The 15,738-nt window shown below is 39.8% G+C and overlaps 1 protein-coding gene across 6 annotated transcripts in view; it reads left to right on the top strand.

Annotated features, from left to right (window-relative positions):
* TOX2 (TOX high mobility group box family member 2) overlaps window positions 1-15,738 on the top strand; it is a 323,402-nt gene that overhangs the window by 294,489 nt on the left and 13,175 nt on the right. For all 6 annotated transcript variants that reach the window (XM_089514104.1, XM_089514102.1, XM_089514107.1 and 3 more), the window contains 3 exons: window positions 1,306-1,386; window positions 8,055-8,462; window positions 11,028-11,158. In XM_089514104.1, the coding sequence (XP_089370230.1) occupies window positions 1,306-1,386; window positions 8,055-8,462; window positions 11,028-11,158 (620 nt within the window). The remainder of the gene's footprint in view (window positions 1-1,305; window positions 1,387-8,054; window positions 8,463-11,027; window positions 11,159-15,738) is intronic.

Below are 15,738 nucleotides of genomic sequence, written 5' to 3'. Positions count from 1 at the left end.
AGGGCTTGGGGGCATGCGGATGCACCACTCTCCCAAGCCCTAAAATTGGCCCCTAAAACTCAGCCACACAAGACTCCCCCACACATGTGATGGCTCAGCCCATGGTTATTGGTTATTGGTATTGGTTATCGTTTTAGTTTTTAATTGTTGAATTTTACCCTTATACTGTTTAATCCTTTTTAAGGGGGGATTATTATGTATATATTGAGGTATTTTCATCTTTGTACACTGCTTTGATTGTCTCAACAAAAAGCGGGATGGAAATAAAAGTTTTATTATTACTATTTATTAAGGTGCCAGTCTGTACCGGGCCAAACTGAAAGAAAGAAATTGGAGCTTTCTACAGACTAAGCAGGAGCTTTCTACATAGTAACATGGCTATATCTTTGAATTCTACCACCTGAATGTCAAAGGACTTTAGAAATCAAACTGTACTCATGGCAGCAAAGACATTTGGCAGCAAGCCATCAAACCTTGTTCAATGAATATCCGTACTGGTATTCATAAAGAACTAATTACTGAACGATCAGTATCTTAAATATATATATATATATATTAAAGACATTGGGTTGAAAGGGGACCGATTGGATTCCTGTGGACAAATTGTTCTAAGATCCATTGGATCTCACCCTAAGAGAAAGGCAGAGTATAAATACAGAAATACAGAAGGAGATGGAGCTTAAAGCAGTCATACAGGTCACTTTGAATGGAACCCACTATCACATCAGGGATGTCCCAGACCAGTTGCTGCTGGAAACAAGGGACAAGATGGTGACCCTGCCATTCCATATATAGAAGCTGATTGGATTGGCAATGTGGATCTTATTGCAATTCTGGCAATGCGTCCGTATGCTCCTGAAGGCAACTAAATGGGAGCAGGGCAGGACATATGGCCTATTCAACCTTGACATCACATTACTACTCTGAAGTATTGACTGCCTGATGCAGCCATGCCACTCTGCCTAATAACAAATATATAATCTTATAGTTATAGTCTGCCATGCTTAATATAGTCAAATCATGTCAAATAAGTTGACATAGACATATAGGAGAAATTTTTGATCAGACCAATTGCCATTTGCTGATTCCAGATTCTTGTTATGTGTTTCAATATGCTAGTTTTGATTTGCTCTGCATTTTCTCTCTTTAGAAATAGTGTGTCACTTGTATTTTCACATCAATGATGCAAAAAGTCTCTTCTTGTAGCAAATCAAAACAGGTCATGTGAAATGGCAACATGTGAGAGGTAAGTCATGGCATTCCATTCTGTTTGTTTAATTAATATTCTCTTCTTGGGCTTTTCAGGCATATAAAAGGAAAACTGAAGCAGCAAAGAAAGAATATCTAAAAGCTCTGGCAGCCTACCGGGCCAGCTTGGTTTCCAAGGTAACAGACTATGTTTCATACGTGAATCTCTATGGATGTGGCAATGATAAATTAGTTGCAACTCATGAAAATCTCTGGGGAGGAGCAAGTTTATAAGAAATGCACTGTAACCGTGCTATCAAAACTAATTTCAGTGTTAACTACCTTCTGCTGAAGCTAAGCAAAATACTCTGTGGCGTGACAGAAGGATACATTGTAAGGATCCTAACCTCCATCCCCCACTGCGCCAAAATAACATCAAGTTTATTGTGCTATATTGCAATATTTGGAAGCAGGACTTCTGGGATTGCTCCCTGCTGTAAGCAGAGTCATAACTTTACTTTGGAAGTCTGGGACAATACTTGTTTACTCACATAATGAAAGGTAGACTGAATCATCTGCACAGCTATTCCAAGCTTCTTAGAACAAAACAAAATAGAGCTTCCACAGCCTGAGTATCCCTGATCCGAAATGTTTGGGATCAGAAGTGTTTTGAATTTTGGATTTTTTTTTTAATTTTTAAATACTGCTATTTGCATATACATATATAATGAGATATCTTGGAGATCGGATCCAACTCTAAATACAAAATTCATTTATGTTTCTAATACACATAGCCTGAGGGTGATTTTATACAATATTTTTAATAACTTTCTGCATGAAACATAGTTTGTGTACAATGAACCATCGAAAAACAAAGGTGTCACTGTCCCAACCATCCATGAAAAGAGTTTTGGTTTTTGGAATATTTTGAATTTCAGAATTCCAGATAAGGGAGACTTGTCTGTATTAAAATGGTTCTATCTTCAGTCAAAGCACATTGGGCTCTTGTGGTCTTTTGCATGCTATACTGTCATTTGTAAGCAGGAAGATTTATTGTGGTATCAATACCATTCCAGTCGCAAAATCAAAGAAAAATATAGTTGAATTTGTATCACTGTAGCTGTAGAAAATGAATTACCTTGTAGACAGGCGTCATGTGTGTTAAAGGTAGTAGTGGATGGTGTGAACTAGAGGGAGATATTTCCAGTTTGACAATAATGGGGGAAGCAAAGATGGAAAAGAAAGCAGGAGATTAGGAGCAGGGGAGGCGTCTGCCACTGTCAGAAAGAGAATACTGGACTGAATGAACTTTGTACTGATCTTGTAAAGATATCTTTGAGCTTGTAACTGCAGGGAATTATTTTGTTAAAAGAACCTGACCAGGAACTCCCAACTAAGAAAGTAATGTGAAAGCTTGCCATTAAGAATATGATTGTCATTCATGATAAATTCATGTAAGGCATTTGCTCATTTGTACATTTAGAGTAATGATGCTAAGTCTATGTATGTGATAACTAAGACTGTTTGTAGCTGACAAGCATAGATCTCCATTGCAGCCTTGAACAATGCTTCCACAGTATAAATTACCTTGTGCTTTCTGTTTTTCTTTTCCACAGTATGCTTCATATTATGTTGTTCTACCTATCAGTTGTAAATTCTTAGCATCAGATATACTGAGTCCTTAGACCTCAGCTTTCACATTTCTTTGGATTAGAGCAGAAGTTCTTAACCTGTTCTCTGAGGAGCCCTTAGGGCTGCATGTGCACTTCCCAGGTGCTCCATAGCCACTTCAGGAAAATGAAAGAAATAAAAATTGAATGAAATTAAAAATATATTCTTATATATACTCCTAAACACCATTAACTTGTAAGACATAGGGTAGGCCTCTTAGGTGCTCTGCCATAGAAATAAGGGCTCCATGAGTCAAAAAGGTTGGGGACACCTGGATTAGAGGTTACGATTGTCTGGTGTCTTCTAGGGAGTCCCAGAGCAAAGGCTACCCCAAAATGTGGTATTAGCAGAGAGAACAAAACTTTGTTATGATCCCATTAAATGTTTAAGCAGTCTTGTTCAAAGAAATGCCAACCAGATGTGAGGAAGAAGAGTTGGGAAATTTATTTATTCATTTATTTACAGTTGTCCTTCCATATTCGCTAGGGTTAAGGGAACAAGACCCCTGTGAATATGGAAAAACCACAAATAACAAAAACACTGTTTTTACCTGAGAGGACACCTCTCTAGGAATCTCTAGATCCTCCAGCGCAATTCTGTGGTCAGTGTCCAACATACACTGACCATAGAATGGCACTGGAGTAGCTACAAATGGTCTTTCAGTGCAACTTTTAGTTAAAGTTGACCACAGAGTTGCACTGGAGGACCTAGACAGTCCTAGAGAGAACATATTAATGAAATCCGTGAATAATCAAATCCGCAAATATCAAAGCCACAAATATGGAGGGATGACTGTATTTCAAGGATTTATATCCACCTTTCTCCCACAATGGGATTCAATGAATTTGCTACCATTGAGAAAACTAGAAGAAAACTAGTACTATTTTTCCCCTATCACAAGGCAAGGCAGAACAAGTTGAGATCCAATGCAAGCAAAGAGAAATACATGTAAAACTAGGCATTATTTGATGAAAATGGAATGGAATGAGTTAAGCATAGGGGCTTAGCTTGTAAATGCCCTTTCATTTCTGAATTTATCTGATACTGGGGTGGGGAACCTTTGTCCCTTTAGATATTGTTGAACTATGAATTCCACTATCCCTGACCACAGTTTCTATCTGTGATCTAATAGATTCCTGTAGCAGGTTATACAATGCAGCCCATTGGCTTCTTGATAATCAGTCATGGGGCAAAGCTGTTTTATGGTTATCTTTTTCTACATGGAGATAGCAACACTTCTATGTTGAAATAGCAGTCTGTAGCACCACTGTAGCAATAGGCCTACTATCATGCATGATTGTATACACACACACATACACACAGAAATGGGAGCAGACTAGAGATGAAATGAAAAATCTTCCAGAACAGTTGCTCTCAATCAAAAAAGCTCCGGATGTTAGATTTCAACATTGATCATATTAATTGAGATTACTGAGAGGTGAAGTCCAACAACATCTGGAGCCTCCCCAGTTAATGACCACTGCTTTAGAACAAATGATTAAAAAAACAACAACCCAGTTCCAGCACAGCTTTGAAGATATCCTTGAATGTGTACCATTCTCAGAGCTTGGAGATTTATATTATTGGATAACACTTCCCATACTTCCCAAGCCAGAATGGCTAATTGAGAATTCTGTGGGTTGTCATTCTAAAAGAAACCATTTCTAATCCACTAAGTAACTTTTCCCCATTCTTTTCCAGGCTGTGATCAAGTCTAATAAGTAACTCTTCAAAACGATGGCCATCTAAACTTTACCAATATGGCATATGACTAACAAATATATGATACTATAGTTAGTTTCTTTAATACGCACAAAAGATGACACTACAGTTGCTTGGAGAAGCCCACTGTATAGCCTTCACATGTACATCTTGATCCAATACTAATCATAGCCAGCCATACAGTGAAAAATATACAGTGCGGCCTCGCCATACGCGGGCGCGCCATACGCGGACTTGAGCGTATGCGCTCGTGGCGCACGCGCAGGGCAGAAGGGGCGGCGCGTCCCATTCAATTGAATGGGCGTGCACGGCCGTTGCGCCCCGCGCGCGCCCGCACCGCCGCACACGAGCCCCATTGTTTCCAATGGGGCTCGAGCATAGGCGGAATTCACCTTACGCGGAGGGATCCGGAATGGATCCCCCACGTAAGGCGAGGACGGACTGTATATTAAAGGAATATAAAGATCAAAATCATTGGACATACCCAGTTCTCCCCCTGGTATACAATATAACAACATGAAAAGATAACATTAAAAAAAAAAAATACCCCAAGTTACACCATAGGTTTGCCACAATTCACCCATTGAATAATATGGGACATGACTATCTGTGCTTTTTCTCATCATGGAGAACCCCCAGAACCAAACCCTCAAGGAGGAGAGGGGTATATGCTAGTTATAAAAATAATATGAAAATAACTAAATTAGCCAAATGTTTCCAATAAGGAAGAGGAGGGAGAAGTGGTCATAGTTTTGGATCTCTTGCCCAAAGCCAGTCAAAGGTGGATTCCTTCTCAAATGTACAGCAAAGTTATTTTCTCTAACTGGAGGTGTATGTTAGATAATATTAGATACTTTTTATTGCCTATATTTTCAATGCTATTTCTAAATAAGTAGAGATAAAATAAAAGTCCTGTTTCCAGTTTCACACTCTCAGTAATCACATCTAGCGTGCTGTCTGGTGTGGGGTGAAGTAGAACTTGGAAACATTACCTTTTTGGACTATAGTACCTAGAAGTCCCCAATCATCAGTTTCCTTTTTCCAAGTTTAGTGATTCCAAGGCCTCCAGTCAAGTGGGTGTGCTCCTTTGAACAGACTCCCTGCTGAGCTGGCTTTCATCTCATGGTTGCTACTCTTGAAGTTGTGTAGTGGTTGGAAAGGGCTAGATAATTTGACTGGAACTGTGTGGCAAGCATAGAGCTTAGACACCATGTAGAGTTTTCTAAATCAGCTGTGCAAGTGGCCAAGCAGAGATTGCAGGTTTCAAGTTAATATTGTGAGGAGTTACATTTACTTTATTTATTTATTTTTGAACACCTACATAATTTTAATTTCAGTATAATTAAAACTGAGATAAACATACACTTCATGCTGTGGAGTGAGTATTGAGCAACCTTGCCTGGGGAGTTAACTGAGCCATACTTGAAGGTTAAGAGCTGTGGCAAAAAGGTCAAAAAGGAAATAATCTGAGTCCCTTTCATTGGCTTAAGTGTTTAAAAAGATTCATAACTGCACTGAATGTATTTAAGGTTGGATATTTTGATATTGGTATTCAGTTCATGCTGTGTATAATTCATTGGCGCAGTATCTTGCCGCATTTAGTGGAGCAGCAATAATAACTGTTGTGGGCTTTTAAAAGAGAGAGAGTTTTAAAAGGTGACTTTCATATTTAAATAAACCTGGAATGAGGACTTTTATGGGGGAAATCCTACCACTGACATTTATCTTTGGTAGCAAATGCCTTAAAATCTTGTCTTAGATAGATAATAAGTAATTTTTACATTAGAAATTCCCTGCATTTGAAGCAGTCCACAAAATGGAGCAGGTGGCATAGTAGATAGCATGCATAGAAAGTGTTCTGTCATTTTGGGACTTTGATTACTTAGAACAGCCTTCCCTGAATTGATGCACTCCAAACATTTAGCATTTCAATTCCCATCTGCTCCAGCCAGCAGGACCAATGGTGGAGTGGGAGATTTTATCCAAAACATCTGGAGGGCCCTGAGTTGGTGAGGTCACCCAAATTCAGAACCATGGTATAACTCCCTCTCCCCAGTTTTTCTGCCCCTATCATTCAGCGCTTTCCCCCACACTATATTTGTAACCTTTCAAGCCATTATAGTTAAACAGAAGCTCCCTTGGATGTTGAACTCATTTCTAATTACTAATCTGTTGTGTGTATATTGTGTGTCTAGAGGAAACAACTGTGAGTTACTAGGAATCCATTCTAGGTATTCCCCCCCCCAAAAAAAAAACCCACCCTGTAACACATTACACATTATAGAAAGTAATAATCCTTAGAGCACTTACCAGGTAAGGGTACAGCCTAAATAAAATAAAAATCCTAATAAATTGCTTACGGTATATTTGTCTTGCCCCATCACTGGGCCATTCCATGTTTATTACTGACAGTGGCTTTCCAGGCTCTCCAGAAGGAAGCATTACCTGCTACCTTACACTATAGATCAAGGGTGGCGAATGTGCAGGTGTACAGATATTGTTGGACTGGAATTTCTATCCGTTATAGCCAGCTAAGGGGTGAGATAAGCTGCAAATCAACAAAATCTGGAAGGACATAGAATCATAAGAATTAGAAAGGGCTCCATAGGCCATATGGTCCTGTTCAGTGCAAGAACTTCAAATAGAGGCTATCTGCTGCGGATGCTCTATTTTGAACATGTTCAGGGAAGGAGGCCTGAATCACATCTTTAGATAATTGATTCCATTGCCAAACTACTCTAACCATCAAGGTGTTCCTTCTAATATTCAATCAAAATCTGTCCTTTAACTTAAAAACATTAGCTCTGATTCTACCTTAAGGGGAAGCAAACCTACACCGTGCTCTCTGTAATAGTCCTTTAGATATTTAAAGAGTGCAATCATGTCACTCTGAAGTCCAATAATACAGGGAGCTCCTGCACACAAAGCAGGTATTGTGGCTCCTCTTCTCTTATCATTTATACTAGTTTTCCATGCTAGAAACCACAGGTCCATTTGTGTTGAGAGTGACAATGATGAGGTTATGTGCCAGGTTTCCTCTAGAGAAATGCAGAAGAAAATGTGGCTTGTTATTTGCATAATTATGTAAACATGCTTTTGTTGGTTCTTTTCTAAAACTATGAATCTTGTTTAATTGCATCACCATTTATACCACAGGAAATACAGTAATGTTTTTTTCCTCAAATCTGGACCACTGTGATTCAGTTGCAGGATTACAGCAGACGGTGAAATGGACATTGAGGAGCAAGCCATTCACATTAGAAACACTTTTTGGAATACATTTGCAGTTGAGAAATATCCCAAGGAAAGCCAGAGTAGATATCTGAAGAAATTTTGATGAATAGACAAACCTACCCTTCACTAATCTAGATGTTCCAGATATATTTGCTTCATTTCAGACTCAACCTCAATTTGTAATCTCTTTTGTCCCCCTCTCCCCACCCCTTCTCTTTGTGTTTTTTCATCCTCAATAGAGCTCAGCTGACCAAGCGGAGACAAAAAGTGCTCAAACCAACCAACCTTCAAAAATGATCCCACCAAAACAGCCCTTGTATACAATGCCTCCACAGGCTTCATCACCTTATCCTGGCTTGGGCTCCTTTCTGTCCCCATCAGATCTTCAGAGTTACCGTGGACATCCTCACCCTGGCCTCTCCAGGACCCTCAATTCCAAGCCCATGTTGCCCAGCATTAGTGCCTCACCACCCCCTTCTTTCCAAATAAGCCCCCCTCTCCATCAGCAGCTGTCTTTGCATCACCCACAGAGCTCCATCCTCAACCAGTCTCTCAGCATGCAGCAAGTCCCACAACAACCCATCTTGTCTCCTTCGATGGCACTACAGGTACAGCCCCCAATGAACTCTTCACCACCAGGCCAGCAGGTAAGTGTCTCAGGTACTAAATTACATGCCTAAAGCTAGGGATTCTGTATGGCCCAATTTTGTATACTTAAGGCTGGAGGAGACATATACTTGTGAACTGTAACTGGAGCCTCCGATGTCTTTTCTTTTACTAATTACCATCCCCGCTGGACTGCTTGGAAGACTGAGGAGATTATGGTATGGGAAAGAGTGTTTCATCATTTCCTCCCTGCAAAACTACTATTGTAACAGCATGTAACAGGAGCAACATCCATTCCTGTGGGTGGAAGCTGTTTGGTGTTGACAAAAAGGGGGAGAAACAAGCATGGGAAGAAAGAATTAAGCACCTACTCCCCAAACACCAATTTCCTGCTCTTCAAAGGGTCCATTACCTGCCAGCACATCTAACTTGAGCCTAAGTCCAGTTCATAGTACGAATTAGAGGACACCTGTTGAATTAGTCAAATGAATACAGTATAAGTGTTGATTTACCATTCTGCAATGGATTTGTAGTGTTTGGAACCAGTTATTGGATTTAGGCCTAACTGTTTATTCTAGCATGTGGCGAGATCTTGTAACACCTTTGAGACAAACTGAAAGAAAGAAATTGGTAGCATGAGCTTTCATAGACTCAGATGCATTTGAGGAAGTAGACTGAAGTCTACAAAAGCTCATGCTACCAATTTCTTTCTTTCAGATAGTCCCAAAGGTCCTATAAGATCTCTCCACATATTGAATCTACAGACTAATGCGGCTCTGTCTTTGAATTCTACCACTGTTTGTTCTAGTGACATGGTCAAAGCCCATTAAGTGCAATGCATTTCTGGGTCTTACTCTTTCATATCCTCCAGTTAACTTTTGGGAGAGATTCCTTTTCTCTAGGGATGCAGTGGCTCAAGTGGTTAAGAGGCTGACTCTGTTGATTGCAAGATCAGCAGGTTGGCAGTTCGAGGCCCAGGTACCACATGAGGGAGTGAGCTCCTGTCACTAGTCCCAGGTTCTGCCAACCTAGCAGTTCAAAAGCATGCAAATGCAAGTAGATAAATAGGTACCACTCCAGTGGGAAGGAAAACAGCATTCTGTGCAATCATGCTGGCCACATGATCACAGAGTAGTCTCTGACAACGCTGGGTCTTTGGCTTGGTAAGTTAGATGAGCACTGCTCCCTATGGTCGGACACGACCTGACAACCTTGTCAACAGGCAATACCTTTACCTTCATCTTTCCTATTCTCTACCACATAATAGACCAGTATGTCCTGGGCAGGTTCAAAGCAGCAATGACAAATGCTCAGTTTGGGTTTCCTCCTGATGAGGCTCATACTCTGCAAATGCAGCATTTCATTCCTAGAAGTTGGCAGGAAGTCCAGACTGTGCTGTTTTTCAGAAAGAAGACTGGAGGCTGATCTTAATCTTTTAAAAAAGAGAGACAGAGAAAGACAACCTACTTTTTAAATGCCCATCAAGGTTTATTACTGTGGTAAAATATAACATGGTGAGTTAGATTAAGATCCTTGAATCAGCCTCATATCATGTTGCAGCTGAACTAACAGTGGAACTGCTCTGGAGTAAATGAACTAAGTACAGTGTTAAAATTGAATGTTTTGCATCATTGGTTCAACTTATCTCTAAATGTCAGTTTTCCTAAATAGCAAATTAAATACTGTTTTCTGTAAAGCCTATTGCTGGAGCTCCTTATGAGTTCCCAGATCAGCAATGTCCTTGGTTAGTATAGTGACTGTTCAGCCATAATTATGAGTACAGTATATCTTACACAGACATGGCCAACAATTGGAACAGCTGTCTCTCAAGCTGTTCCCTCCCTGCCCCAAAACTGGCATCTAATGAAGAAATAATGCTTGTAAAGATTTTCCTTACCATGTCATATTATATTTAGATGTTTGAATGTATTACAGGAGTGAAAAATCTGTTTCTTGTGGAGAATGATTATGATTGTGCTTTTTTTTGGGGGGGGGGGGGGACAGCAGACACAGGCAAAGACATTAATCATTGTGCATAATATGGACAATAAATATGGAATGAGGCTTTCCTGAAAAACATTACCTCATGAAACAGGAAGAAATCAAGTAGCATACTTTTTTTACAAAAACAACAGTCTGTTCACAACAGTCTGTTCAATATTTCCCACTCTGGTACTGACTGAAGAAAGTTCTTGAGCACATGGTTTGCATCTGCACTGTAGAATTAATCCAGTTTGATACCACTTTAACTGCCATGGCTCAACATTATGGAATTCTGGGATTTGTAGTTTTGTGAACTGTTTAGCCTTCACTGTCAGAGAGCTTTGACGCCACAAGAAACTACAAATCCCAGGATTACATAAGGTGGTGCCATGACAGTTAAAGCAGTGTCAAGCTGTATTAATTCTGCAATGTGGCAGCAGGCATACTCATATCCCATTGGCTTCCTTGCTTTTCACTGCCTATGTGTTTAACTGCTTTGTTCAGGAGGGATTTCTTCTGTTTGGAGTGTTTTTGTCAAGTGGTTACATGTAAAGCCAGGCTGTTCTGCCCACATCCAAATGTGTAACTTTCTCATTTCTTTTGTTTTTGTCTTCCACACTTAGGATTTTTCACATATATCATCCGAGTTTCAGAACAGTGTTGGGCCACGATCACCTGGTGCATCAAACCCTCCCGGAAATACTGACTGGGACAACGATTACCCCAGCAGAGAGTGTGGGATTAACCACTGCAGGCAAGTAGACAAAATAAGAAATTTCTGCTTGCTTAGAGGGCCACCTTAACATTTATGTGCACAGTCAGGGACACAGTAGTTTGTCATTTTAGGTCAAGATGAGAGAATAATGAAGTAATCAAGACAACGTGTTCTAAAAACATTCATACTTGTTTTGAACATGAGTTCGTTTTTGTTTGGTAATTTGCCTTTCCAAGAAATGGAGCTATCTTGTTCTCAAAACAATTGTGTGGGTTTTGGATTAAAATGGCCCAGTTTTGATTTGACTAATAGCCATCATTTACCTTTCACTGTTTTCTTTTTCATGTTATGCATTACAAAATCAATCTGCATTAACTTGCCATATACCCTCGCTTTTGGAGAAGCTTAGGTACATCACTGAATGACAAGAAGGGGTGGAAGGGAGATATATAGAATTATCTGATGTATACCCTGCCCTTCTTCCCATTCATCAGGTGGTGATAAACTGGGTAAACACAAATATTAGCCTACCACAATATTCTGGAATCTTTAGGACCTCCAGCAGAACTCTATGGTCTTCCAGAAGCTGACCATAGAATCATGCTAGAGGACCTACAAATGCCTAGAGAAATGTTTTTTCTACTAACCTCTAAGACCCCTATAGCACAACTCTATGGTCAATTTCCAGCAGAGTTGTGTGGGAGGACATAGAGATTATTAGAGAGAGAACATATTATTCAAATTCACAAAAGTCAAAGCCGCAAATGTGGAGGCCTGACTGTACAGCTATTTAGTGGTCAGTGGCAAGGGGTAGGGTGAACAGTTGAAACGTGTCTGGTTACATCACTATTGTTAGATGTACAATGATGAGATCTTCCTTTGAAGGATGCCCAGGAGGTCCTCAAGGACTTCATTGTAACATAGGTCCAAAACACACTGCAGAAATAATCCAGTTTGAGACCGCTTTAATTGCCTTGGCTCAGTGCTAGGGGATTCTGGGAACTGTAGTTTTGTGAGACATTTAGCCTCCTCTGTCAGGGAGCTCTGGTGCCTCAATAAATGACAGTTCCCAGGATTCCCTAGCCCTGATCCAGGGCAGTTAAAGCAGTCTCAAACTGGATTATTTCTGCAGTGTGCTTTGGACCATAGCCAAATGCTTCTCAGCTGCCTCCCACCCACTCTCCACTGGCCATTATGTGGCTGCATTGTAGGGGGCAGCAAGAAGCAAGTGGGTTTAAGTGGATGGAGGATCATTGCACAAGGGAGATAGTGAATTCCTCCCTATATAATCTCAAAAGGATAGCACTGACATAATGCACTATCAGGATACCAGCCAATAGTTAGAACTGTGTATGTCAACATATAATGCTGTAGCCAAACTGATCTCAGATTACATGGAACTGAACCTTCAGCTTGCTTGAGGGAGGTGACTATGCTTGCATACAGAGGTGCTTTTTTATGGTTTTATGTTTGCATTTCCAGAGCACTTCCCATAACTTCTGCTAGTTAAAGTCATTATAAATCTTTAAATGTTAGTCCATGTGGCATGTCAAGAAAAGTGGTGAACCAATTCTCACTTTCAGTCAGCTGTCCTGGTTTTCTACTTCTCTTATTCAAAGAGTATTTCTCAGATTAATTTTGGTATTAGTAGTTTGCTCTTGCTGTAACTTTTCATTCCTTCCATTGTTTGCCATGATATTTTCACTGTCATCTGACAAATGTGCATGAGCTGCTAAGTGCATCAAATGGAAGGAACAGGATTTATTTATTGCTCCATGCAACTGCACATATGATTGTTTCACTGATCCATTCAGCACACATCTTACGTCCCTATATAAAGTGGGCTAAGCCTTATCTGTTTCTGAGAATGTGTGATGTGAATTTTTTTTATGATTTACAGAAAATGTAGATCCAACCCAAAAATTATTTGAAAACTTTTCTTAGATCAAACCAAGAACTGTACTTGGAAATACATTAGAAACCTTCTTAATATCTTTAGCATGCAGATTTTTTATGTGAAGAAAAATTCAGTGATGTGAGTCCTGGTGGCGCAGTGGTTAAATGCCAGTACTGCAGCCACAAGGTTGTGAGTTTGATCCCAGGCAGGCCCCAAGGTCCACACATCCTTTTGTAGGTTGGTAAAATGGGTACCCAGCTTGTTGGGGGCAATTGCCTTACACATTGTAAACTGATTAGGAGTGCTAGTTCAGTGATAAGCGGTATAGAAATGTACTTGCTATTGCTATATAAACTTGTAATCTGCCTCTATCTTAAAGTGTTGTTATTCAGATACTTATTTATTACTCGATCTGCTGCTTATGGTAATAATATTTAGCAAAAATACACTTAAGGAAAACAATAGCTCTTTTTTTTCAGTCCTATATTCATTATGTGAGAGCCAGCTTGGTGTAGTGGTTTAAGTGTTGGACTACAACTCTTTGTGATCAGGATTTGATTCCCCACTCAAATATTAAAAAAATCCACTGGCTGACCTTGGGCAAATCACACTCTTTCAGCCTCAGATGATGGCAGTGACAAACCCCCTCTGAAGAAACTTGCTTAGAAAACCCTATGATGGGCTCATCTTAGGGTCACCATAAATAAAAAATGACTTGGAGGCACACAACAACAATTCATTATGGAGATGGACCAGCTTGACTGGCAAGTAGCATGCATTTCCAAAGGGGGAGGATCCTTAGAACTGCTGTTCTTTGTGGGATCTCAGTAATTCTGTTTGAGAACCTTCTTGGTACCATTATGGAATTACTAAGGTTCCCAAAAAGGCTGAATCTACATGAGGGCTGGGCCACAGTTCTACTGCGTAATATCCCTAACCTGGTCCGACCTTTTTGCTGCTACATAAACCTGTTTTAATTCAAATTTAAATCTGTTTGAAAAGCCACATGGGACCTCCATTACACAGCCACATCAGTGCAAGGGCATGTTTCTATTGAGTTTGCTGTATCTGTTTATGTTTGGTTACACAACAACAACAATTATGATGTTGTTGTTTTAATACCCGCAATGTATGTGCATATTCACTTAACCCAATAGCCTTTGTTTTCCCTTTGTTTTTATTGCTCACCTGTGTTTCTGTGAAATGAAGCCTGTAGAGAAAGGGGAGGTGAAAATGCTGACCTGCAAATATGGGCATGCAAACACCAAATCCCCCCTCCCTGCCATTCTGATGATTAAAAAAAAATACTAGCTAAATGTTCCTGTTTAAAAAAATAACTAAAACTTGGCCAGCATTTTAAAATACAGCCAGATATTTCTGATGCCTAGCTAGAGACACATTTTAAATCCTCAGCAGAATTGTAACCTTTCTATCGTTTCTTTAAAATGTAGACATTAGCACCTCAGATTTGTTCAAGTTAAATCTCTGCTTTCATATGAGTAAAAAGTCATGAGCCATTGTCGGAATCTTAGTGGCTTTTCCCCACTGATGAACACATGTTTTGCATCTGTAAGATCCAAGATTCATTCCTTACCGTTCCCAATAAAGGGTCTCAGGGCTCATCCAGAGTAGTGATTTGTGGTGATTTATACTGTACAATTTAACATTGCTTCTTGACATTTCTTGTTGCTTCTCAAACTAGATGCTCCCCTTTCTTTCTTTTTTTACTTTTCTAAAAAAAACTTCAATAAAAAGATGGCTGTTTTGCCATAGTGGGCATCTTACTTTTAATCTATTCCACATTTAATCAATTTGTTAACCAATTTTTTTTCTAATCAGCCTGACCTCAGTACTACAGAAAATATTAGAAGAGAATATACAAGAATCTGCCTGCAAGTATCTTCATGACAACGCAGCAGACAGTAGGGACCAGCATGGGTTTGTTAAGAATAAATCCTGCTAAACTAATCTTATGTCTTTTTTTCCAGTTAAGTCACTAGGGCCTGTTACAGACTGCCAAAATAAAGCTGCTTCGGGTCTCTTTGGAGGTATGCTATTTAAACGATGCATGGGTCCTAAGAGTCCGGAGGTTGCGCCAAAGCCACACTCCATTCCTAAGCACTGGAGTGCAGCTTTGGTGCTGCTTCCAGATTCTTAGGATGCATGTATAATTTAAACAGCATACCTCCAAAGAGACCCGAAGCAGCTTTATTTTGGCAGTCTGTAACAGGCCTAGGTTAGTAGATGGTGGGAATGTTGTGAATATCATTTATCTGGATTTCGGCAAAGCATTTGATAAATTTCCCATAATATTTTTATTAGCAAACTGGTTAAATGTGGAATAGGTAGGAACATTGTCAGATGGAACCATAATTGTTTGGAAAATCACTATTATAGTGCTATTATTGTGCTTTAACTGCTATGGCTGCCTCCTGTGGAATTCTGGGGTTTGTAGTTTACTGAGGCCTAAGAATTCTCTGGCTGAGAATTCTAAATGCCTCTTCCTAAACTGCAAATCCCAGGATTCCACTGGAGGCAGCCATATAGCAGTTAAAGCATAATAATGGCACTATAACAATGTAATGTGATAGTGATCTTAAATGACTGGGAGGAAGGAATCCTTATCAGCTTTGCAAATGATAAAAAATGGGAAGGATGGCTAACACACTGGAAGATAGGAAAATAATTCAAAATGACTCTGATAAACTAGAAAATTGGGCAG

Source organism: Sceloporus occidentalis, unplaced genomic scaffold (assembly GCF_023333645.1).
Source record: "Sceloporus occidentalis isolate IW3139 unplaced genomic scaffold, rSceOcc1.0.p SCAF_3, whole genome shotgun sequence".
NCBI lineage: Eukaryota > Metazoa > Chordata > Lepidosauria > Squamata > Phrynosomatidae > Sceloporus > Sceloporus occidentalis.
Note: the sequence above shows the minus strand (reverse complement) of the source record. Positions and strands in the feature narration are given on the sequence as shown.